The sequence below is a fragment of the Phodopus roborovskii genome, unplaced genomic scaffold, assembly GCF_943737965.1.
Source record: "Phodopus roborovskii unplaced genomic scaffold, PHOROB, whole genome shotgun sequence".
In the NCBI taxonomy this organism is placed as follows: Eukaryota; Metazoa; Chordata; class Mammalia; order Rodentia; family Cricetidae; genus Phodopus; species Phodopus roborovskii.
This window is the reverse complement of record NW_026126515.1, coordinates 7,476,553-7,501,386: the sequence shown is the minus strand read 5'-3', so window position 1 is coordinate 7,501,386 and position 24,834 is coordinate 7,476,553. Positions and strand designations below refer to the sequence as shown.

The 24,834-nt window shown below is 49.0% G+C and overlaps 1 protein-coding gene across 1 annotated transcript in view; it reads right to left on the bottom strand.

Moving 5' to 3' along the window:
- Nucleotides 1-3,262: 3,262 nt before the first annotated feature.
- Nucleotides 3,263-24,834, bottom strand: part of Ift43 (intraflagellar transport 43) — a 78,768-nt gene continuing 57,196 nt past the window's right edge. The window contains exons 5-9 of the mRNA XM_051196388.1: nucleotides 24,424-24,470; nucleotides 4,539-4,611; nucleotides 4,235-4,310; nucleotides 3,702-3,764; nucleotides 3,263-3,544 (exon numbers count right to left, since the gene is read on the bottom strand). Of these exons, the coding sequence (XP_051052345.1) occupies nucleotides 3,425-3,544; nucleotides 3,702-3,764; nucleotides 4,235-4,310; nucleotides 4,539-4,611; nucleotides 24,424-24,470 (379 nt within the window). The 3' untranslated portion in view covers nucleotides 3,263-3,424. The remainder of the gene's footprint in view (nucleotides 3,545-3,701; nucleotides 3,765-4,234; nucleotides 4,311-4,538; nucleotides 4,612-24,423; nucleotides 24,471-24,834) is intronic.

Here is a 24,834-nt window from a genome sequence, read left to right as displayed (position 1 = left end):
CATGGGAGTGAGCAACCTCACTCCCAGGATCCACCTAAGAAAACTGATGGCCTTTCTCCACATGAAGCCGTGTTCAGTCCCCAACTGGAAGCCACCCAAACACCCACCAATGACCAATGAAAAAAGCCAAAGATAGAGAAAAAATGGCATGCAGCAGTAGACATTAGGCCAATGTCTCTCCAGGGAAGCCACCAGACTCAAAACTCTACATACTCTGAAGGAGTCCCAGCAGATGGGCGGTTGCCTAGGGGTGGGGAAGGGAGCAAGACTAACAGCAAGGACACAGGGAGCAGGGCCGCCAGGGAACAGACCTACACTAATGCAGCCAGCTCCCCAAATTTACTAAAATCAACGAATCGAACACTTCCAATAACACATTTGCACAGAGGTCTCCAGCCCAGGGCCCACAGGTCCCACTAACCACTGGCAGAGGCCTTCGCCTATGAGAGCCTTGTTACTATCAGTAGCATAGTGTAATTTGTCTGTGGAGCATGGAGCTGAAACGCTTTGGAGGTTCCTGGGGATCCGTCAAGACAAGCCAGTTTCCAGAGACACAGAGGCCCCTAGTTCCAGTGGCAGGCCTGCCCACACATTTCTCACTGGGGCTCTTCATCAAGAGCTGCAAATTCCAGGGAGTGTTGTGTCACACAAACCTCTTCATACATTCTGTCTGCCCAGCACACTGGGCACACCTGGTCGGCCTAGGATCAGACAGCCACCTCCCGACAGGACAGAGCCCATTGTTCCTGTTCCACACAGCACGAATATCTCTGCTTCTCCAGGCTGAGACATGAATAGCAATAAAAGAAAAAAAAAGAATAAAAATTTCCTATGATGCTAGGAGGCCAGAAGAGGTGGAGAAAGCCTGTGACACACAGAGACCCTGGGCACACAGAAGCAGAGCATCCTGTCTCCCCGATGCTTGACCTCCATAGCCTGACCTCTGATACCCGTCAGCCAGGCCTGGGCCATCCCAGCCTCCTGGCTCTGGGAGGGTCCTCTCCGCTGGACCAGCAGTCTTACTCTTTCCATTGGCTGGTATAGATATAAATACTTTGCTTTGGAATGGATTGCCCCCGGTAAGAGAAGACCACGTGAAAATACTAGATTAACAGAAACGGGTTAATAATTAAGACAGAGCTAGCCGATAAGAAACTAGTAACGGGCCAACAGAATTATATCAAATACAGAGTCTCAGTGTGTTAATTGGGGCTGGCGCGGCGGCGGGACCAGACCAGCGGCAGGAGGAAAAACCTTACTCCTTACAATTGGCTCCTTCAGATCTTTGAGCAAAAGTTATAGCAAATATGAAGCCTTTCCTCATCACACGTTTCTTTCTACTTTATTTTAGAGACAGGGTCTCATGTGTGCTAAACTTGCTATGAAGCAGAGGGTGATCTTGAACTTCTGATCACTCTGTCTCTACCGCCCCAACAGGAGGATTACAGATGTGAGCCACCATGCCTAGCATATGTGGCATGGGGATTGAACCCAGGGCCAGTGCTAGGCCAACACTACCAAATGAGCCACATCCCCAGATGGGCCACCCCATTTTAAATGCCAACGTGTATGCCTGGCCCCATGTGCTCAGGCACACGGAAGGTCCAGTACTGCAAGCCTGAAGGCACTTCAAAATGACAAGAGATGCCTGCTCTGGGACCAGCAAAAGTGGCAGAAAGTTCTAGAGAATGGTGGATTCTGCCCATTCGTTACGTCAGACTGTTTGCCAGCAGAAGGCAACTTGGGAAGGAGAAAAACAGGGATGCCATGCATGTGGTGGAATAAACTGTCGAATGCCAGCACTGTCACTCACTCAGTACTGGACGACCCTGGGCAATCTCTTCCTGTCTCTGAGCTGCAGCCTCAGCATGGATCACATGGGCGAAGCATGTTTTACTGTGTCCCCTAAAGCTGTGGGATGGAAAGCCGGGGAACTGCATGTGCTGGGAGCTCCTCAGCTAGCATACTTGAGCACTCAGTGTGGGCTGGAATTTGTTGCTGTTGTAGGGAAAAGAAAGGAGCCAAGCCCTAGCCATTAGCTGGGGCCAGCTGAAGACCTCCAAGGTTGTTAAGAGCCTGGAGGCCGCTATGGAGTGTGCTAGTAATTAAGGGACTAGAATGCAGCCTTTGTCCTTTGGGTTTCAGAAGGATATAGGCTCAAGAAACGCCAGCCTGGATGAAAACTTCTCAGTGGCCATGGGAATCATTCCAAAGAAGGCCTGTCTGGTGTGACTCTGAAACAGGAGGCAACAGGACCCCAAAGCCACTAAGTCCCTGAGTTTATAATTAACAGACAAGCATCCACTCTGCAGATCAGGAGCCCAGTAGCTCGCCAGGGAAGGGCACTGAAGTCACACAAAAATAACCCCCCAGTGGGTTTTTGATGTGTTGAGCCTCTTTGTTTTTCTGAATTTTAATGAAGAGCTTTCTGAGCAGGAAGGCTCAGCACTCAGCTTCCTACTCTGTGCCAGAGAATGGGCCCTGGCTAGCTACAGCAGCCTTCCTGGGCCTGCGTGGCCAGCACAGACAGCAGGGAAAGGCTCCCCCAGCTCCCCACCAGAGAACTTGGGGTGGGGAGAAAAACTAAAACAGGAGGCTGTTGAGGAGGTGGGTGGGGCTTTGTGCCCATCCCAGCACATTCTGGAACAGGTAGTGAAGTGGGGAACAGAGACTGGCAGTAGTGTGCCAAGAAAGTCAGAGCTTCTGTGGATTTCTTAGGGCCACTAGGATAGGGCCTCCCAATCTGAGCAGCTGGGCGGCTCTGGAGAGCCTCGGGCAGCAGAAAGGAGAGTATAGTCGGAAGAGCCACCCATCCCGCCAAAGCCCTTCACACCCACTCCTCGCTGCTCTGGGAGGGCATAGTGAAGCTAGAGCACACATGTGCAGTTGATGGCCCCAAAGGGCCACTCTGCCAGGTTAGCAGTCTCTAGGTGCCATAGTCCAGGCAGCTGCTGAGGCCTCCTGAAGTGGCAACTGCTTCTAGGGACAGCCATCCTCTCTTCCTCCCTCTTAAACTTCCCCGCATGCTCTTCAGCTATGGAGAGCATGTAGAGTCCTTATCTGATTGTTTAAAAGTCACCTTCCTGCTATACATGCCTGTAATTTCAGCACTTGGGGGTCTGAGTTTGGAGGATCAGAAATTCACAGGGAGTCTGGGCAAACAGCAACAACAAAAACAACAGCAAAAAAGAAAGAAAAAAAAATGCTTTTTATCAATCATGAATCTAGGAGACTAAGGAGGTAGACTGAAAGGAAGAAACACTCACAGAATAAAGCCATTTATTGAATTGGAGCAATCCAATGCGGTCTACTGAAAATAAATATTTTATTACAAAATATTCAGTATAAAAATTCTAAGTTGCTTACAAGCTCCCTTGGTTTTAGACTTCTTGCATTTATTCAAATGCACAGTGATGCTCCTGGGTCAGGTGTACCTGGATGGTCCCACAGGGTCCTCCCTCTCTGCCCGCAGCAGGTCCCACTCCGTGAGGAGCTCTGATGAGACCTCAGTGTACAGATGGTCCCAGTCCCAGCCTACATCATCCTACCAAAATGAAGACTGCTTGGTAAGAGAAAAGCCTTCCCTCCAGTCAGCGGCCAACTTCCCACCTTATCCAGGCCCAGGAAGGCGCAGGCTATGATGGGGGTGGGCTCCCTGGCTGGAGGAGCACTGAGGCTCAGGGCAGGGGTGAGTACTGTACCTCTCGCACTTCATGCTCTGGTGCCAGCACTTTGGTGAGGAGCTTCAGGTCAATTTCTCCATCCTGTGAATGCACAAAAAGCCAGGCTGGACCTTTGAGGGCTTCGGCATCACTTTTACAACTAAGAAGAGGAGCTTGTGTGTGATGGAACTCCCCAAACCGAGACCCCAGAATAACCTTGATCAAAGCACAAAACCCCGAGAGAATGGTATGGCCACTGGGAAGGAGGAGAGACTGTGGTGTCCTCTACACTGGGCCCACAGTGGGGAAAATGACACCAAGAAGGCAGAGCATTTCACAAGGGCAGACAACAACGGGGTGGCCACCAGGTGGCCATCGTGCGCCAAGAGTGCGGCCAGGAAGCAGCTGAGAACCTGGGACAGAAATCTATGACCCATGGAGGCCCAGGTATGCTGTGAGATGGCCAAGGATGTCACCTCCAGCATTTCTAGGCAGGCTTGGGATGTGCAGGAAGTGCATACATCTCTGGAGGAACTGAGCTGGCCCCTCTGGGCAGAAGTGGGTCCACTCACCAAAGTCTGAAAGGCTGAGTACTTCATGAGGTCATTGTCCAAGTCCCGGTAGGTCATCACCCTGTTTACCTGGATGCTGAAAGAAGAGAAATGACAGAGACACAGGCAGTACTGGTTTCAGGAGAGCTCCTGGGTCACCATCTCTAGAACCTTGTGGGCACACAAAATGTCCTAGCAGAGTCTGAAGAACAGAATGGAACCCCTTGCCAGAAAGACCAGAAAGGCTCCCTGCAGATGGCACTGGGAGTGTGTCAGTGTGTATGTCCTGGGATTCCCCACCAACTCCACACCTCGCTTTACCTACCTCGGAGGGGACGCCACCTGCAGTACGAAGTCTTCCTCCTGCACATCTTCCAGATCCGGGATCACGGGAATATCTGCAGGGAGAGGCGGAGCTGTTACTGTCCACAACACCCACAGGGCTCCTGTCTATCGCCCACTGAATGCTTGGTCAGCTTCAACACGCCAGCCCTGGCACCGCAGGCTGTGGCTTCGCAGACACTCAGACAGAGTCCCATATGGAGCTCCATCCATTTCTGAGCCACAGGACTTATCCCAGAATGCACGGAAGGAGCACCTCCTGATGGGCTCGGGTACCTGTGTTTCACCTTTGAGTTAAGGTGACTCTGAAGTAGTCGTCAGGGAAGGGGCGTTGAGGTGGATCTCCATGGAGACATGTAAAGGATGAGAAGAAACTCTCAGCCCTTGGAGAAGCCTTCTATGAGGGTGAGAGTGGAGAGCCAGCGGGCTGGGCACAGTCAGAGACAGAAAGGACACAAGCAGAAGTGACACCCATTCATGATCTACACATGCACCGGCTCCAGAGAGAAGCTGTCTCAGGCAGGATCCCAGCTGCTTGTCCCCGGAGGACACTTAACTCCAGTCACAGGACCTGGCTCCTGACAGCGTCAGAGGTCAGGGTTGCCGTTTTACAGGTCTACTGTGACACTGGCTTAGTGGTCCCATTTTTTTTTTTTTCCTTGCTGTCTTTGGGAGTTCTCTCTTTGAACTCTCCAGACACATTACACACGTGTGCTGAGGTGTAAGACCTCTCCTCCCGCCAATCTAACAATGTCACGCAGACAGGAGAACCAAGAGACGGGCCTGGTACTCCCTTAGGGCAACCTGCTTAAGTGGCCCAAAAGTTTCACTGGCTTGCTTAGGGGTTTTGTTTTACTCAATCAGGACAAAGAAAAGTAATGGTGGGGCAAAAGAGAGGCCATGTGGGGCGAGGCAGTCCTGGGACCCTAAGCCAACTGCAGATAGACAACAAAGAAGAACATTCCGGAGAGGAGGCGTGGGCTTCCATGGGCTGGAAGCAATTTTACTTCCAAAAGAGGCACAAAGTCCACGAACAGCTGGGAAGGCTCCTGCCACTTCCAGCCTATTCATTATTTAGACGTTGCGACTGCTCTAGTCAAGCTAAGCCAGAGTACAGAAATGTCTTTATTATTACTTCCAACTGCAGACTCACAGCACAGACTCACCGTGCCCAGAAACGCAGAGTGAGCAAAGGACGGGGGGGGGGGGGGGGGGCTGAGAAGGGGAATTGTGAGGAGGGCTAAAGAGAAGAAAGTGCCAACAGGAATTGGACAAGAGATACATCCACCAGCCCCCAAGTAATGAGACACATCCCGCAAGCCCTGTCTGTATCTAAAGGGGGCCCTGCGCTTGGATCCTATTATCAGCACAAGGCTTGGAATCCCTAAGATTTCATCCCTGTAACGGATAGAAATCTAGCTTTCTTTTTTCCCTCTCCCACAATCAGTCTAGCATGAGGGTGGGGCTCCCTGGCTAAGAGGGACAGAGAAGCTGGCTATGCCCTGTGCCGTTTACAGAGTGACAGTTTTTGAGCGAGCCAGTCAATGCTCACTGTTGGCTCTCCTTGGCTCTGGAGTCCAGCCTGAGATGAATATTCAGGAGTTGCTGAGAAACAGCCCATGCTGAGTAGGGGCTCAGGATGGGGTCTTCCCCAAGTCCCCTTTCCCTCTACAACTCCAGCATTTGGACCCTGTCAACTTAGCCCAGCCTCCTCAAGCTCAGAGGAACGGCACTTCTGCTCCACTGTCGCTCCCCATGGGCTCTCCTGGTGGGCCCCACTTCCCTCCTCCAAATGTGCACAAGGGAGTGTGGGGCCTGCCCATCTGCGACAGATCAGAGGTCAGCACAGGCCTTGGCAAAAGGCCGCTCAGAGTGGCACTGTTGGGGCTGGCCACACAGTGGGACTCCTCTCTAATTGGAAGCCTGGTGCCCAGTAGAACCCGGTGAACCGCCTGAGTGAGACAGAGCCAGCGATGACAGCCAGGCCAAGACAAGCTGGAACATTCCGGTACAGTGACAGCTTGAGCTATTGCAGGCCATCCAATTCCCCACTCCCAGTGGAACAGGTGGCCACGGAGCAGGTTTTGGGCAAACTTCAAAGAACTTCAAAATTTTAGAGTCTGGATTTACAGTCTCAGACAAGGGCTTGCTTATGTGTTCAGAGGATGCTCTGGGCCATCAGGTTTTACTTTCTTTTCTTCCCTTCCCCTACTCTGATCCCTCTGTCACATATAACATGAGCAAAGCGAGAGAGAGAGAGAGAGAGAGAGAGAGAGAGAGAGAGAGAGAGAGAGAGAGAGAGAAAGAGAGGGGAGAGAGGGAGAGGGGGAAGGGAGAGACAGGGGGAGGGAAAAAGAATATAAACTTTAGAAACATGCTTCTTCAGGGCCAGAGAGATAGCCCAGTGGGTAAAGTGCTTGCCCTGAGGACCAGAGTTCATATCCCCAGCACCCAGGAGGAAGCTGGGTGCGGCAATGTAAGCTGTAACCCAGTGTGGGAGGAAACAAGCAGGTCCTTGGAGTTCACGGACCACCTAGCTTAGCCAATCAGTGAGCTCCAGGTTCAGTGGGAGACTTTGTCTCAAAAACATGGAGAGTGATAAAGGAGGATGCATACACACACCCTCACATACAAACACATATGTACCTCACATACAAACACACATGTACCTCACATACACACACATACCTCACAAACACATATGCTCTCTCTCTCTCTCTCTCTCTCTCTCTCTCTCTCTCACACACACACACACACACACACACACACACGGGTCATAATTTGGCACTTTCAAAACACACCGTCCTAATAGAGATGAGAACAGGGAAGAAGGAAGTCAGTTTGGCTCTGTTGAGAAGTTACCGCTGTTTCATCTTTCTTTGCAGAGCATGAGCGTCCTCTCCCACTGATCTACAGCCCCAGCCAGTGCACCACTGTTTCTAAAAGCCAGTAATGCCTCCTACTTTGTCCTTTTCTCTCACACTATTCCTTGGAAAGCAGTGACGGTGGCGGGGAGGTGAGCAGCAGGCATGCAGAATTCCTCTCCGAAGTCGAGAGCACAAGTCCTGGAGTCAGAAGCCTGGACCCAGGCTCCCTTGCACGCTAACGGTGTGGCCTATGCCATCGCTGCCTCGGTTTCTTCATCTATAAAATGAACGTCATGACTGCTCCTGGCCCTTTGGCCATTGTGAACATCAAATGCAACAATATGAAATGCCAAGCACTACAATTACACTGGGAACTGTTGTAACACGGGGTATGGAGAGAGGCCATGGCCCTGTGCTCACTTCCTCCGTCAGTCCTGCCGGCGATGACCAGGGTTTTAGAAGCGAGCATGGAGGCCAGGTAGGGCTAAGTAGCCCGTGAGAGATGAAGCCCTTAAGGCAACAGAACCAGGCCTCTACCTCCTCTGAGGCTCTCTCAGACCAGGAAGTTTTCTTTTCCGATGTAAGCATCTCACCCACAAAGACAGCTTGCCTCCTTGGTTGGAACACAAGCCCACCCCAGTATCTGCTTTGGAGCCTCAGGCCAGAGTCCTACCATACCTCTCCTTGCCCTGTATACTCCTTCCCTGCCTACGTTAGCTATCTCAGTAAGCTGTACAAGCTGCTTCTCGGCCCCACATGGTGCCTTTTTCAGTCAAACTGTGGGAAATACTGTCCTCCTGTTTGTCCAGCCTGGCCACCCATCTGTCTACCCATCTACCACATATTCATCAGCTCGTTGATCTGAGCACTCACTATGTGAAAGGCATCATGCTAAGTGAAGCCAGTAGCAGCTGCACACAGGCAGGCAGGGCCCTACCTAGTAAGCATAATAAACAGAAACAAATATCCTGCTTACAAATAAGAACACATACTAGGAAGGAAGTTTCCATGAGAAAACAATAGGGAAACCTAATAGTTTTGGTTTTGTGTGTGTGTGTGTTTTTTTCCTAAAGTAAAGTGAAAGTCACATTGTAGGTGCAATGAATTAAAATGGCATAGTGAAGTTTTAGCATGGAAAGTTTGGCTTCTTTCTGCAAGCCCCAGTCCTTTCCTCAGAGGTAATCATTTAACTTTTGTATGGATTTATGGGGCCATGGAGCACACCACAGCGCAGCTGTCCATTAAAAGTGCTGCAATTTCCGTCCTTCTGGACATAGAGCTGTGTCATATTCTTTCAAACAGCCATTTCATATTCTACTACATGAAGGCACCACGATGCGTGTAAGCCAGGCCAGGGAGGAGCTGTTTTAGAATACGGGGCGTGGGGTGAGGAGTTAGGGGAGGTCTGTTGGAGTTGGGGCTAGAGCAGCTGAGTAGAAGGGAAGCAAGAGCAAGCTGACGGGGACAACGTGAAAGGCACTTGGAGGGGATCTACATGTACCCTGAGACCCTGAAGGCCGCTTTGGATGGCTGGAGCATGTGGCCTGAAAGAGACTGGCATTGACTGGGCAGGAGTGCACAGGAGAAGAAGGTACCGGGAGAGGAAGGACATGCACAGCTGCTCAGAAAGCAGCTATGGGTGCTTGCTGTGTACACATCATGGAAACCAGGATAGCATAAGCATACGAAACTGCAAAGGGAGACTCTGCACCAAGGGAATAGTGGAGATGCACGGCCCTGCCTTTGTGATCAACCTTCAACCCCACAGGCAGAGAACTAAAGGCTTCAGATTTTGTCCTTGCATAATTCATTTGTGACCTCGGACAGACCTCACCGTGGTCTACAGGAAGCAGGGTTTACCCCTAGCCCCCCACTCTCGTGGTAAACGAGCTGAGGTCAGAGACATGTGTCCAAATAAATAACAGAAAAATAAAGGGGGGCTGAGCAGAATTGGATCAACAGATGCCCCCAGATGCAAAGTCAAGCACACAGAAGGGCCCAGTCAATCTCCTTTACATGCTTCCAATGGCAGTGTGGGTTGCAATGAGGCCCGAGCTGCCGCAGCAGGTTTTATTCTTCAGGACAACCAAGAGTGGCCCTTGGACACTTCCTGGATTTCAAACTATCATAGCAAAGACTTTGCCTTGCTTGTAAGGGGCAAGGCCTGCTGGGAAACAATGGACGAGTGGGGAACAAAGGGGCAAAAGAAGAGTTGTTCATTTGGGCCCACTATGGACCACCTGGCTCCATCCTGAGGCTAGGTCACACTGTTCTTCACTGACCTCCATATTCTGGAAGCTCCTCACAGAGGCTCTGAATGTACGACAGTAGCTCCGAGAGCCTGTCTCACAAAGGAACACCACCACCACCACCCCAAAAAAATCAATACCAATGGCTACTGATGCTACCTCCCAGATCCAGCCAATCAGCTAAGATCACTAAAGTAGTCAGGTATGGGGCTACAGATGTGATTTGGTTGGAAGAGTCCCTGCCAAGCATGTACAAGGCCCTGGGTCTGAGCCTAAACATGAATATATAAATAGTGCCTAGAGCAACATAAAAATAATAAATGTATATCATGCAAGCACATCGATTACAACTGGTCTCAAAGATGAGAGAAGCTGTCTTTTACCCTCAAACATTTTCCACCATGGATAGTAGCGTCATACCCAGACACTTGCTGCCTCTTCCCAGGGGGATCCTGTTCTACTCCCTACTGCTTCAGGTAGGTGGCTCGGATGTCTACAGCACACCATGTGTCAGCTTCTGCCCCCATCCAGCTGTTTGCACCAGGACAGACTGCATCCACCCACCCTCGACTCTGGCCGTTTGAGACAGGGTCTCCCTCCAGCCCAAGCTGGCTTCAAATTCACAGCAGTCTACCCGCTTCAGCCTCCAGAGTGTTGAGACTGCAGGTCTTAGCCATAATGCCGGCAGAAGGGATGTTTTCAGTGGACTCTGCTTGCCCTGAGTAGGGTCTGAACAGTCTTAGGCTTTTCACTAGAGGAAACAAAGTGCCCACCCCACCCCACCCCGTGGCCTGCCCAGGAGAAGATGTCACTCAGAAGTTGCATTTTTACCGGCCTGGTTTTTCCTTTAGCAACACTGGGGATTGAATCTGAGCCTTGTACACTCAAGGCAAACGTTCCATCACTGAGTTTCATCCCAGCCCTCTGCGGATTTTCTTGGTTGGGCATTCCTGTATGTGCCCAGATAGCTTCGGCAGAACAACATCTCTTCTAAATTCCAGCACTTTCTTCCCTTGACGTCTTCACCGCCCCAGGTCCCATAGGGCGTTTATGACGGAGTTTGTCCTGACCGCTTCATCTGCTAACTGCCTGGAATACTCATCTCCTCACAAACTTCTTTCCCACTTTGTGACCTGTCCACTACGGGGCGGATGGATTGTTAGGACTTATGCCCACAATTCATATCCAAGTTAACAATCAATCCACACAAAAGAAATCTAGGCAGACGGCTTTAGGATGCCCCTGTAAGGGCAGTCTGGACACACCGACTCTGTGCCACAAGTCAGCACTTGCAAGTGAGAGGAAACAATGGCCATGCTCTTTGGAGATGGTGACCTGAAGGCAGGGAGCATTTTGCCTTTTCTCTGTAGCTGAAAACTTTGTTTTACTGAATGCTGTTACCTTCTGCATCACGTATGGGGAATTTTAAGCAGGCAAACGGAAGAAGGTCTGATTGAAGATGAAGTTAAGTGAAAGAAATTGGTCTCATTTAGCACATGACAGGATTCATCTGTGTTCCCAAGTCCACTGAGGTGGCATCATGGGCGTTTCATATTCATGAGCTGCTGCGACACTATGTCCCCTCATTTACAAAGAGCCGTGTTCAGCAAATTCTGTCCCTGTGGACACCCCGTGCATTTCATGGTCTTGTCAGAAAGACATCAAACGCTCCAGTAACCAAATACCAGAAAATGGCTTTAATTAGTGGATCTCAATCGTATAAATAATTTTTTTTTCTAAGTGAAAAAAATGGAGAATTTTTTAAAAGGGAAAAGAGAAGGGGGAAGCAGTAGGCAACAGGCTTCAAACACCGGAAGGAACAAGGGAGAGAGGTCTCGGAGGAGTCCTGAGTGGTCTCCTGAACTCCCAGAATCAAGGGATGAGGTCTCCAGGTCCCTTGCAGGCCTGCTGTCTGAAGGCTTGTCCCTTGTGATTTCTACTCCTTAACACACGGTCCGGGCTGTCCTCATTACCGGCAGATGAAGGGAAGGATGGAGAGATGGTTATGGTGGCCAGAAAGCCACACTACAAAAGCCTAAGACCAGGACTGACTGCGGGCTTGAGGGTGGCTGGAGAGAGAGCCACACCTGGGCAGCTCCCTGAGGAACCCTGCAGTAGAAGACAGGCAGCAGAAGCTTCGCCCCACATAGAGAAGCATCCTGTGCTCCTGCTAAACCAAACTCTCCTAGGCTGCTGAGGAGGCAGACCAGACACTGAGAGGAGGAAGGTTTAAAAAAAAAAAAAAAAAAAAAAAAAGCCACTCTAGACAAATGCATGGTGGCTGCTGAGATGGGCTGTGTGCTCCCTGTGCTGAGTTCTAGGTAGATGAGCAGCAGAGAAGGGGCTTGGTAAGAGCACCACGTGAGTCATGGCACTGGGTGGTGTCCAGAAGCCTGACCCCACTATTACCCATACAGGGGTGTCACTATGCTTCTGAAGGAGCTCTCTGATGGAATTTCTTTATCAGTATTCCAACTCTGTGGCCTCTCCCCGCACCCCACCCCTCCCAAGCCTACCTAAAGCTCTACAGAAATCAGTGCTGACCACACACGGGGCCATCAACCAGGACTGAGCCTTGGGACCGATTCCAGGGTGGGGCTCTTGAGAGACAAGTAAGCTGGAGAGGATTTCCAGACGCAAAGAGCCAGGAGCCTTCAGGGACTCGATTCTGAGAAGACCTAAGTGTTACATGCTGGGGTGGCCTCAAGGGACCATCACTGCACTGGTGACTGGCAGCGGAAGGAAATCGCAGGCTCCCTCAGCGATTCCTGGCGCTTTTCTCCATCTTTTATCTGTAGGCCTGAGTTAAGGACGGGGAAGAAGAAAGAACTTTAAACACAACCAAGGAATGGGTGGCTCGAAGGATTGGGGACCGAGGAGCCCTTCACTGAGGCCCAGCGTGAGTGACACAGTGTCAAAGCGGCAGCGAGAACACCATCGCAGAGGCGCCGCGCAAAGAGAGTCAGAGACCATGCATATCGGATTCTATTTCATCCTCTTCATGTTCCCCAGAATAAAAACAAGACAAACCACACTGCTTTCATTCTAAATCCTTGGGTTTTGTGTTTTTCCTTATATATATTTATTAAAAAAGTTCTCCTTTGATCGATGCCACCAGTGACACCCCACATACGGAACGCCTCCGAGCAGCTCCCTCCACGCAAGGCCACTGCTGGTGACAGCCAGCTGGTTTTGATCACAGCCATTCCGAATCGGATTTTCATAAGATAGATGAGGAGTCTTACTGCCGCTCTCTTATCAGATGAGAAACGGAGGGGGAGGGGAGGACGGGTCCTGAGGGAACAGCGCAACAATCAAGGGCTGTGTGGCTCTTTCTCTGTCCCTCAGCTGCAGCAATTTTCAAAGGAGTCCGCCTCGGGCACTTTTAAATGATGGTGTCTCAATTCTGTAATCATGTTTCAAGAGCTTTCTCTTAAAGGGTCTTTTAGGTAAACCTAGTCCGTCAACCACACTTATGGACTCTGGAATCAAACTGTCCTCCAGTGGATGTGTATAGATGAGTCCCCATGGTTGGTGACTGGCAGTGAACTTTTAGAAAGCTGGAGAAACTAATTCGAGGAAGGAAGAGCCACCACTTGGCTAAGTTTGCCTCTTGCAAGAGTTGGGGGGTGGGTCTCCTGTTACCACCTCCCCAGATTTTGGCCACTGGAAGGTTTGGCTGGCTCAGGTCCCAGAGGAACAAATCTCCATTTGTGTCAGAAGCCAAAGACTTCTTTCTCCAAGCAAGGGTTAAGTGACGTCCCATGTCTCACCTCAGACACATAAACATACCTGTCCCTGGCAATCGAGCTTCGATGCGGTCAATCAACCATCTGACGAGGAGTGCATGGGCAGTCACTGGCCATCCAGACAACTTGCTGAGTATTGGAGGTAACTGAGCAGCTACACCTGTCTTCATGGCAGAGCCCATTGGACTGTTTCTTTACACGGTCTCCATCATTTGAAGAAGATCCAAGGACACCGGGCATTTATCTCCTGGTCCCACACTCTCGAGTGTGCACGTGTAGAGTTTCTGTGTACAGGCTGCTCTTCTCGAGGCAAAACTGGCTACACTGAGGAGCTCACCTGCTCTCATGCCGCAGCTGTCCACTCCCTTCACAACTGTGTGGAAAAGGGATAGCATCTGGCCCAGAAGGCTGGACCACCACTCGGCCACATCTGCACAGCCCCTATGAGGAAGCAGCCAGGAGTAGAGAACACACCGCCTCATTTCTATCATGATTTCAGACAGATGTAATTCTCCCTCACATCTGTCAGCTGAACTTTGGGTGATCTACTATGTAACACATTCCTCCAGCTACACTATGAATGACAATGCTCACGGTGCCTCCCATATTCCTAAAAGTCATACAACCTACGCCATCAAAAATGTGCATGCATACAAGGTGCAATGCTTTTGTTCTCATTCTGCCCCTGTTACGAGTAAGGTTTTTCCTGCTGGCCTAGACCCACCGCAGCGCCAGCCCCAATAACACACAGAGACTCTGTATTTGATAGTATGCTATTGGCCAGTTACTAGTTTCTTATCAGCTAGCTCTGTCTTAATTATTAACCTATTTCTATTAATCTAAGTATTTTCACGTGGTCTCATCTTACTGGAGAGTGAGGGCGGCGTCTGCTCTCTCCAGTCTCCACATGCTGACTCCTCCTTACTACTTCCTCTTTCCTCCTTGTCTCCTAGTCCCGCCTATCTTGCTTTCCTATTGGCCAACAGTGCTTTATTCATTAACCAGTATGAGAAACATATTTACAGAATGACATCTCCCATCATGCCCCTTCAGGTGGGGGAGATGGGAGTGAGCTATTCATATGAACAAAGAAGATGGAAGTCCCAGAGAAGGATGCTATTAACCGTGCTTCAGACTGAGGTGTCATGACAGCAACTGTGGCAACAAGTCCGTTACAGTTTGAATGAGAAGTGTTCCCATGGGCCTATGGCTATGAACACTTGTTTTCTAGCTGGCACCGTCACCACGGGTAGCTATGGGACCTTTAGGAGGCAGCACCCAGCTGGCATAGGTAGGTGACTGGGGACAAGGGCTTTGAAGGTTATATCATTACGGGGCACCATGATGTGAACAGTCACCAACACGAACTTCTACCACCGTGAAATGAGCTGTCCCACCGTGTCTCCCCTCTGTGGTGGACTGAGAGCCCCCAAAACTGTGAGCCAAAAATAAACGTTTCCAGCAGATACCGTGGTCACAAGTGACTCACAAGTAATGAATACATCTGGTGTGAATACATCTGGAATTTCAGAACATCGCTCAGATAGGAAGAGCCCCCCCCCCCAGCTCTGCCAGTTGCAACAACAGAACACTTCTTGCTACACAGAACCCCCTCCGGGGTCCCAAAGCCATGGGGCTTGTCTTAGACTGGAATGTCCAAAACCACGGACCCAAGCAAACCTTTTCTCTTCATAGTTCACATCTCAGGTATTTTATTATAGTACGGGAAAGCTGACCTTATAGCTACTTTCTTTGTTGCTGTGACAAAACACCTCACTAGAAGCAACTCACTCAGGGCAGGGGGTTCCCGGCTCACAGTTTGAGGGCAGGGAAGTCCAGGGGGCAGAAGCTTTAGGTGCTGGGCCCTTTGTACCCGCAGTCAGGAAAGCAGAGGGAAATGAACCCCGGCACTGTGCTACCTTTCTCCTTTCTACTCAGTCCAGCACTTTGGGTGGATCCTCCTGCCTCAATTAACCTTGTCTAGAAAGTCCCGCAAAGCCACGCTGTGACTTGTCTCTCGGGTGATTCTGGATCCTGTCAAGCAGAAAACCAGATGCTGTCAAACACAAACATCCATGAGGTTAAACCCTTATAAGCAGCACTGGAAACAAGGCTGCTAAGTACTCAGAATTCAGCACTTTGTCCGGCCCACTTTAGCTATGCCCTCACCATACTACAGCCAAGGAGCCTACAGCGGGAATACGATACAACGGTGTGCCCAGCAGTCCTAACCGTGGACAGTAGTGCCATGCTGTTAGCTTGAAACTAGCCAACGAGGCAAAACAGAACCTGGCAAACCCTGCCTTTCGTGATCGGTTTTCTTCCTCTGGAGACCTGGCTGCTAATTTGTCCTTGCCTTGTTGTTTACTGGCCATGTGACCTGTGCATTATTTAACACAGCAGAGCTTTCGCTTCCTCCTCAGTGTGAGGGTGATTACCACTGGGGGGGGGTTGAGGGGGACACAGCAGCAACTCCACAGGTGAATCAGCATTGTGGACACAGACACAAGCTTAATTATCAACACTCTTTCCCACAAGATTGGTTTCTGTTTCAAATTTCTCACCCAGTAGCTTGTAAACAAAGTAAGACACCCAAAGGGGGGGGGGGAAGGGCGGGCAGCCTGTCCTAGCTCACAACCTCTGAGCACTGGCTGCAGTGACCACACATGGGCGCTGAGGCAGAATAGGCAGGAATACGGTTAGGATGACTTCCGTGTATATTACTATTAACTCTGGACTTAAACTGGGTTATTTAATAAAAGTTATTAACTGGTAATAACTACTGCTTAGCTAAAATGGTGAACACAGAGGAGCCAGATTTAGGAGGCGCCTAGGAATTTTGCCACCAGCTGCACCAAGCGTCAGAGAAACAGGTGACACAGTAAAAATGTTCTCACCAGGCAGGAAAGGAGGTGAGGCACCAGGATTCCATTCAGTCTGTTCTTAAAGAATTCTTTCCACTCGCCATTGAAGCCGCTTAGGCGCAAAGTGACTCTGCTGTTTGCAGAAGGGATAATGGATGTGGTAGAAGGGTTAAGCAAGAAATGAGACAGTGCCCAAAAGAGAGGCAGAAAGCCTAGAGATGGAGGCGGCTGGGGAGTCAGGGGTTGGCTGAGATAGCCCTCTAGAGATAGCGTGTTTCCAATTCCGCTGACAGCCTGCACCTCACATCTCTTCCAGCCTCATTGCGTGGCTGTGTTGAGCCACTTTTACCTATTTTCCCTGTTGACATGGATAGAAAATTGAGCAATTACCCTTAAACTCCAAGCTCTCAGATCATCCAGATTGCTACACTTTAAGAATTAAGTCCCCAATCGCCCCTGGCTAGAAGTGGCTCGACTCAGCTTGTCCTTTAGGAATTAAAACATTTTTTTTTTTTTTTTTTTTGGTTGGTCAGAAGGATTTATTATTCCTAGGTTTCAAGGCATTTCACTTCTGTCAAAACTGGACCTTGGGATGTGAAAGAGACAGCTCTCCCCAGAGGGGCCGAGGTGCACCCACAGCTCAGGGCTGCCGTACAAGGGAGTCACAATGCCAGACACAATCCTACACGATGCAAGAAGGCCATGCTTATACACAGTGCCTCCTCCACTAAGTTCTTGTTTTCAGAAACTGGGGAGAGGCTCACAGCTGTTTTGCTAACTTTGGTTTGACATAAATGGCTTGAAAGTTGAGTCCATGTTCAACTGTACATTTAGCCATAGTTTTAACCTGGATATTTCGTGTGTGTGTGTGTGTGTGTGTGTGTGTGTGTGTGTGTGTGTGTTTGCATGTTAAGGCTAAAGACATCAATCAGGTGTCTTCCTCAATTGCTCACCTGATTTTTTGAGACAGGGTGTCATCTATCAGACACTGGAGCTTCTGGGTTTGGTTAGATGGGGTGGTGAGCACCCCGGAGCACCCTCCTGCTCCTGCTTCCCCAGGGCTGGGATTGTTGGCACGCACTGCTGTACCCAGGGTTTTCATGTGGGTGCTAATAAAACTCAAGCTTATGTCTGCATGGCAAGCACTTGGCTAACTGACACATCTCTGCAGCGACCCTGAATAGTCTTTTCTGAAGATACAGACTTTCTTTTCTCCATCTATGTACCTCTCGGTGTTCTTTGCAGCCTACAGTCTTGCCTTCAGTTTGCCTTCTACTACTGAGTGGATTTCGAGGCAGAGACTAAGCAGGCCTGAAAGAGGTTAGGGGTGACACACCTTTGTGCCTGTGGTCTCGTCTCCATCACCCAACTCCCACTGCCCCTCCCTGGCAACTTCTGCTCTCTTCTCAGCTGACGCTTGAAAGTCATGTCTTTAGATTGGCCTTCCTCTCCATCACCGAGTTCAAGTTAGGTCTCTATTTTCTCTCTAACAGCACCTGTACTCTTCCTTCAGAGGACTGAGTCATACTATTCCCTGTTTGTTTACTTTGTTCATTCATTTTGAGACAGTCTTTTGTTTGTTTTATTTTGTTTTATCTTTTCTGTGTAGCAGTCCCTGCTGTCCTGGAATTCATTTTGTAGACCAGGCTGCCCTTGAACTCACAGAGATCTGCCTGCCTCTGCCTCCTGAGTGTTGACATTAAATGAGTGCAACACCACATCCAGCTGTTCCCACTTATTTAGTTGTATGATAATGCATTTTATTCCTGTCCCCCTACTAGGTTGTAAGCTGCCTTGAAGGCAAAGACAACCATCTCCTAGAGCCCAGTCTCATGCATCACTCAACCTACTGCTGTACCCTTAGCACAGTATATAGGAGCACTGCTGCCCTGCCCACCTAGATGTGCGCAAGTGAGTGAAAGAAGGAACATGGTATACACACAGTGGAACGTTAGTCAGAAAGAAAAATTAAATGTAGAGGGAAATGGGTACAACTGAAGATCACATGCTATGAGACAGACTAGACCCAGAAACACATCTGTTCTCCTACGAAGACTCTAGATTTAGGTGTACGTGTATGTATACCCAATGTGCGTGTGCACATGCATGTACGTGCGCATGTGTGTGTGAGATGAAAGGGGAGGGGGAGATCTTATGTGAAGAGAAAGGAGGAAAGAGAGAGTAATGGAATACCCGTGGCAGGAGAGCGAAGGGAGGGGGCCATTTGAGGGGACGAAGGGGACCGGTAAGTCACAGGGAGAGGGCAAAAGAAGACTGGGACCCATTCCATCAAACAAAGTGTGACACCTGTGTGTAAAAATGCCAAAACGAATGCCATCCCCCTGTATAATAGCTTAGACAGAGTATTTAAAAGACTGGATGGCTCTGCCATTGAAGGGGGCTCATTTAAGTAGACTTGTTTTGCCCTCCCAAAGGCCACGTGTGGCTCTGGCTGTGCATTACTCTCCTGCTATTCTCTATAATCACAGTCTCCCACTGTTTAGGGATAGCTGTGAGTGCTTCAAGCTAGAACCAGCACTTTAGAAACATGGCCGAGAATCTCCGTAATGTCAGTAAAGGCGTCTGTAGTTGGAATGGACAACAATCGGGGCTTAGCCCTGCAAAGCAGCTATATTCATCATTCTCCACGTGGAGTCACTCCTTACACCAGGTCATTCCTCTTCCAGCTAATCAGGCCCTGTCTGCCCTTCATGACATTCCTTCTTCCTACTTCCGGAGGGGTTTTCAGCCTATTCACAACTAAACACACAATAACTAATACATAGCCACATCCTGCTATGCCTCTCCTTATTCTTCTGTTTTGCTCCCCAACAAGGATCTGTGTTCTTTTGGTGCAAAGGCATCCTGGGTTTTGTGAAGGGTTTGCAAATCACTTCCAAAAGACCTAAACTTGCAGATGTGTCCTACTTAAAGGATTTTTTTTTTTTTTTAAAGAATTTGTTCTCGGGGGCTGGTAGAGTAGCTCAGTGACAGACTACTTAGTGTACATGTGGCCCTGGGTACAAACTCCAGCTCCACAAGCCTAAAAGTGTTGCTTTTAATTTCATATTTGATTTCTCATGCTGGGGATTTAGCCTTTCAGGAGCTATGGGGACTTTACAATTAGAAACACATCCTCGGTCTGTCTGTCATCCTTTGGAACCTAATTTGAAATCTTTCAAGCTGTATTGTCTGTCTGTGTTCATCCGAGGCTCCAACACTCTCGGTCCCCCAGCCTTTTGTTGTTCCACGTCAGTATTCTCTGTCTGGTCTCTACACCCATCTGAGCTTACAGCCTGGCCATCATCTTGCAAACAGTGCCATGTCATGTCTTCCGGCTCACCAGAAGATGCCCAGGCCCCTTGCAAATGTCACTCACTCTGTTTCCATTCTGATATCTCTGAAGTTCCTTTCTCCTGTGTTTTTCTGCCCTACTCTCTGGAAGGATGAGACACTGGTGGAGAGATGTCATGCTCCCCCAGACTCCAGGGTAGGAGGAATGTTACCCACCACGGATGAAGGTGATGCGAATGCTATTGAGACAAGGCTCCTGACCTGCTCCATAACCGACTGGAAGGCAAAGACCACTAGACCAGAAGCCCTGGGAGGCCTGTGACTCTTTGATCACCACCATCTCTAGCTCCTGGGGCAATACAGGCCCCAGTTGGCACTGGGTGAGAACCAGCTGGCCCTCCTCCATGAATCTAACCTCCAAGGCTGGCGGGGTGCTTTTGACTCTTCTCTTCTCCATTTGTCTGCTCACCAATGACCCATCCCTAGCAGGTGAGATCATCCCTTCCTGAGTGAAAACACTCCCTGCTCCCCTAAGATCCCAAACAGGGTTTTATTAAGAGAGCCAGTAGGTCTCCTTACAGGTGTCCAAGGAGCTGTTTAATGTCATCGTTGAATGCGTTCAACGATGACATGGCTGTGGATGATTCACGGCAAACATTCCTGGACTCTCCCCGCTCACCGGATATTCTAAGTTCAAAGGAGCAGCCTTCACTAGCCAACCAAGGAGTTCTCCAAGCAAAGATAATTCTAGAGCCTAGTTATATGTAACATATGATTCTTAGCGCATAATGGATTCTAAACATTCATATCCGGTGAAATGGACTAAGTCGAGTGTGAAGTGTGACATATGAACTGATTTTCCATTAAGGATGCAAGCAGAACTGAATGGCAAAGCAGATTTATGCTAGGGAGGGCGTCTCTCCGGGGGTAGGTGGGTGGGGAGGCAAGGTGCTCTCTCGGGAAAAACGGGTTTGTATGTCAGGTGTCCGTGTCAAAAACCCCAAGATTCACGTGCCAGGTTTATGAAAGGGAAAATATTAGAGGTACTCTCTGAAAGTAAGAACTTTTCTTTCTTTCCTTGGTGAGACTTGACTAAGCACCCATCAGTCACTCTAAGCAGGCTGTGGTGAGGATACCAGCATATCTGAGGAATTCCTCACAAAGGCTCCGAATAAGAACTCTGAGGTCAAAGGTCTGCCTCAGATTCTTGTGGCTACCGTTTACTAGTTGTGTGACCTTCAGCAAGGTCACTCTTCCCCGCTTTAAGCCTGCTTGTCATCAAAATGGGGATAATGGGCAATTCAAATGTTTATCAACAGGCTGATATACTGTGGTATATCCATGTATTGGGACATCAGTCACCAAAAAAAAAAAAAAAAAAAAAAAATGAAGACACTAACAATACGTGCAGCAACCTGCATGATGTTGGAATCATAATGAGAAAAGCCAGGCACGCTTCCATTTACGTAAACTGGGATGGAATGTATGTACTTATGCTTTCATTTAGTCTAGAACACTACATTATTTTATAATGAAAAAAAAAATACCATGAATCCTTGAGGCCAGATGCAGAGGAGGGATGCGCTGAGGGGGTAATGGAGACTGTATATTCACTGTGACAGTGGTTTCAAGGGACATGAATGTCAGCCAGGCTCAAACTGCCGACTTTAAATGGCTAAGGCTTTCTGTACTTAAACAGACTCAGTCAAGTTGATTTCAAAACCTTTGCCACGGGGAGATGGGTGTCAGGAAAGTATCTACAACACAAGCATCAAGAACTGAGTTAAGACCCTAGGAACCCAGACAAAAAGCTAAGTTTGGTGGTGTATGCCCAATACTCCAGCAATGTAGGAGCAATGCAGGCCAAAGGGCAACAGGCAGATCCCTGGAGCTCACTGGCCAGCCTAGTCAAACTGACGAAATCCAGGTTCAGTGAGAGACCATATTAAAAAAGTAAAGGTAAAAAGGTGACCTAGAGATGATGTCCCTATCAAGTGTCTCACCTTTCCATGAATGTGTACACCCATACATGCACACACACACACACACACATACACACACACACACATACACACACACACACAGACCATACACACAACACATGCACACACCTCACATACACACACACCACACATACATAGATCATACACACAACACATGCACATACCTCACATACATACACACCACACACACCCTCATACATACCACACACACCACACATACATAGACCATACACACAACACACACATACCTCACATACACAGCACACACACACACTCACACCACACACACATAGACCATACATACAACATATACATACACCTCACATACACACATCACACACCATACACACACAGATACACACCACACACACACAAATCACATACCATATACACCACACATACACCTCACATACATACATACCACACATACCTCACATACACACATACCACACACACATATCACACACACACACCTCACATACACACACACATCATACACACACACACCTCACATACACACACACCTTACATACACACATCACACACACACACGCACCTCACATACACACACACACATCATACATACACACACCTCACATTCACACACCTTACATACACACACCACACACACACCTCACTCACACACACAAACCTCACATACACATACCTCACATACTACACATACCACACACACATCATACACACATACACCTCACATAACACACACACACCTTACATACACACACCATACACACACCTCATACGCACACAAACCACATACACACCTCACATACACACACATACCACACACACACACCACACACACACCTCACATACACACACACATCACAAACACACACACCATACACCTCACATACACACACACCATACACACCTCCACATACACACACACCTTACATACAGACACCACCTCTCTCTCCCTCCCTCTCTCCCTCTCTCTCTCTCTCTCTCTCTCTCTCTCTCTCTCAAGCAGTGGCCCTATGACAACCAGCACGGCCTCTGGCCCCACACATTAACGTGCAGCATTCTCAAAGGCTGGCTGGGACATTTTATAGTTACTCCTTGAAATGGAACATTTTCCACAGTGAAGACAGTAGGGTTTGAGAATCCATTGGAAGGTGGTTCCAGGCAGAGTGGCCAACAGCCTGGAGATAATCCAGTGAGCAAGTACCAGTAGATCAGGAATTGCATTGTTTTCTTGTTATTTCCATTTGGAAGTTTCAGCCAATGAGCTCTACAAAGCAGGTTTCCTGAATTTAATATTTCTTACACAAAGCCCACATTTCTTGGTATCACAAATACATGAGCAACTGGAGAATAAAGTTACTTTAAAACTTGCCATATACTCCTACACACTGTTCCAGACTGGCCAGATCCTTACACTACCATCTCCTAGTTCAAGCAGAGGCTCTCGTCCTCCCTAAGCTCAGAGGTCCTCAGTCATAGGATGTGAGGTGAGCCATCCCTAGGACTCCCGGGGAACCAAAAAAGGCTGGATTGCACCCAGACAGGGAATCAAGGCTTTGCTGAGTGACCTTAGCAGAGATGTACAAACATCCCCCAAACAGCAGTCCTGCTGTCAAAGTCCTAAGATGGTAAGCCAACACAGGCTGGGTTCCTACTGGGTAAACAGAAAGCTTAACTCTGCAACCTTCAGGAACCTTATGATCTGGGTTTCTGTTTGTCAGGAAGGCCACTACTTCCCTTCAACTGACGGCAACAAAATACACTTGGCTCTGGATAACCAGCATGTGAACCCCACCCTGTTGACTGCTGTATAAAATCCAGTTGCTGTTCTCTGACTTTGTGAGACAGTCTGGTAGTTTGTCCCTCGATACTTCTGTTTTCTACCCACGGAGTGGTCTTGTTTGGTGATTTTGCTGCACTCACTTACAAGATGCCTTAGACTAATCCATGACCAAGGGCCACCCTCGAGCCAAGGAGAGCTACACATACAGCTCAAGGGGAAACTGTAGACTTACTTAAAACATTGTACTTTTTTAAAATGCAGTTTTTTCTTTCTTCCTTTTTTTTTCTTTCTTTTCCTTCCCTTCTTCCTTCCTTCCTGTTTTTTGTAACTTAATTGTGTGGTTCTAGAGCATGAACTTTGCAATTGACATTTTTTTCTTAATGGCAAAAAGTTGGACATGTCTTAGTGCCAGCTCCAGATAGCTCTCCAACGGAACAACTTGACCATTATCTGCCAACAAACAGATCGGCCTTTGAAGGGGGACAAATAGGTTCAGGGTCAATATGTTCACATTCAGAGTGTCCTGTGTGTGTGTGTGTGTGTGTGTGTGTGTGTGTGTGTGTGTGAGAGAGAGAGAGAGAGAGAGAGAGAGAGAGAGAGAGAGAGAGAGAGAGAGAGAGAGGATACTTCTTTCAGGAGGAAAATGAATCAACAGAAACAGACTCAGAAGAGACAGCAATGATGGAGTTAGCAGCCCACGTACTTACAGTGCTTACGAGAGACTACTGCAGCAACAGAGGACACATGGGCAAATGGAAGGTTTGATTTAAAGAAGAACTGGGGTTGGGAAAGTGGGTAAGCATGCTTGCTCTGAAAGCATGAAGGCCTGAGGATCGAATCCCCAACAACCGGGGTACGGCTGCTTGAGTCTGTAACCCCAGGAAAGCAGACTGACAAGCTGCGTGGAGTTCCGCACGACCAAGGAGGAGAGTGGACGAAGCAGAGGCCCTGGCAGGAGCACTCAGCAAAGCAGAGGTGCCAGCAGCCATCTGGGACTTAAGCTGCAGCCAAGGACTCCCTAAGGGCTCCCAGGCCTCCTGGCCCGGCCCTGACTTCCTCTAAAGAGCTCACCTTCTCCTTCGTCTGATCCAGTCAGGCTGTGCTGTCTGAGACGGCGGCTGTCAGCAGAAAACAGAAAAGGAGAGCAGAACATGAGTGTCAAACACAGACAGCAACAACCTAGAGTTAACAGCTGTCCTGGCTAGTTTTATGTCAACTTGACACACAAGCTAGAGTCATCTGAAAGGCGAGAAAATATCTCCATAAGAGCTAGCTGTAGGGCATTTTCTTACTTAGTAATCAATGCTGAAGAGCCCAGCTCATTGTTGGCAATGCCATCCCAGGCTAGTGATGGGATCTATAAGAAAGCAGGCTGAGCAAGCCATGAGGAGCAAGCCAGTAAGCAGCTCCCCTCCATGGCCTCTGCATCAGCTCCTGCCTCCAGGTTCCTGCCTTGCTTGAGTTCCTGTCCTGACTCCCTTC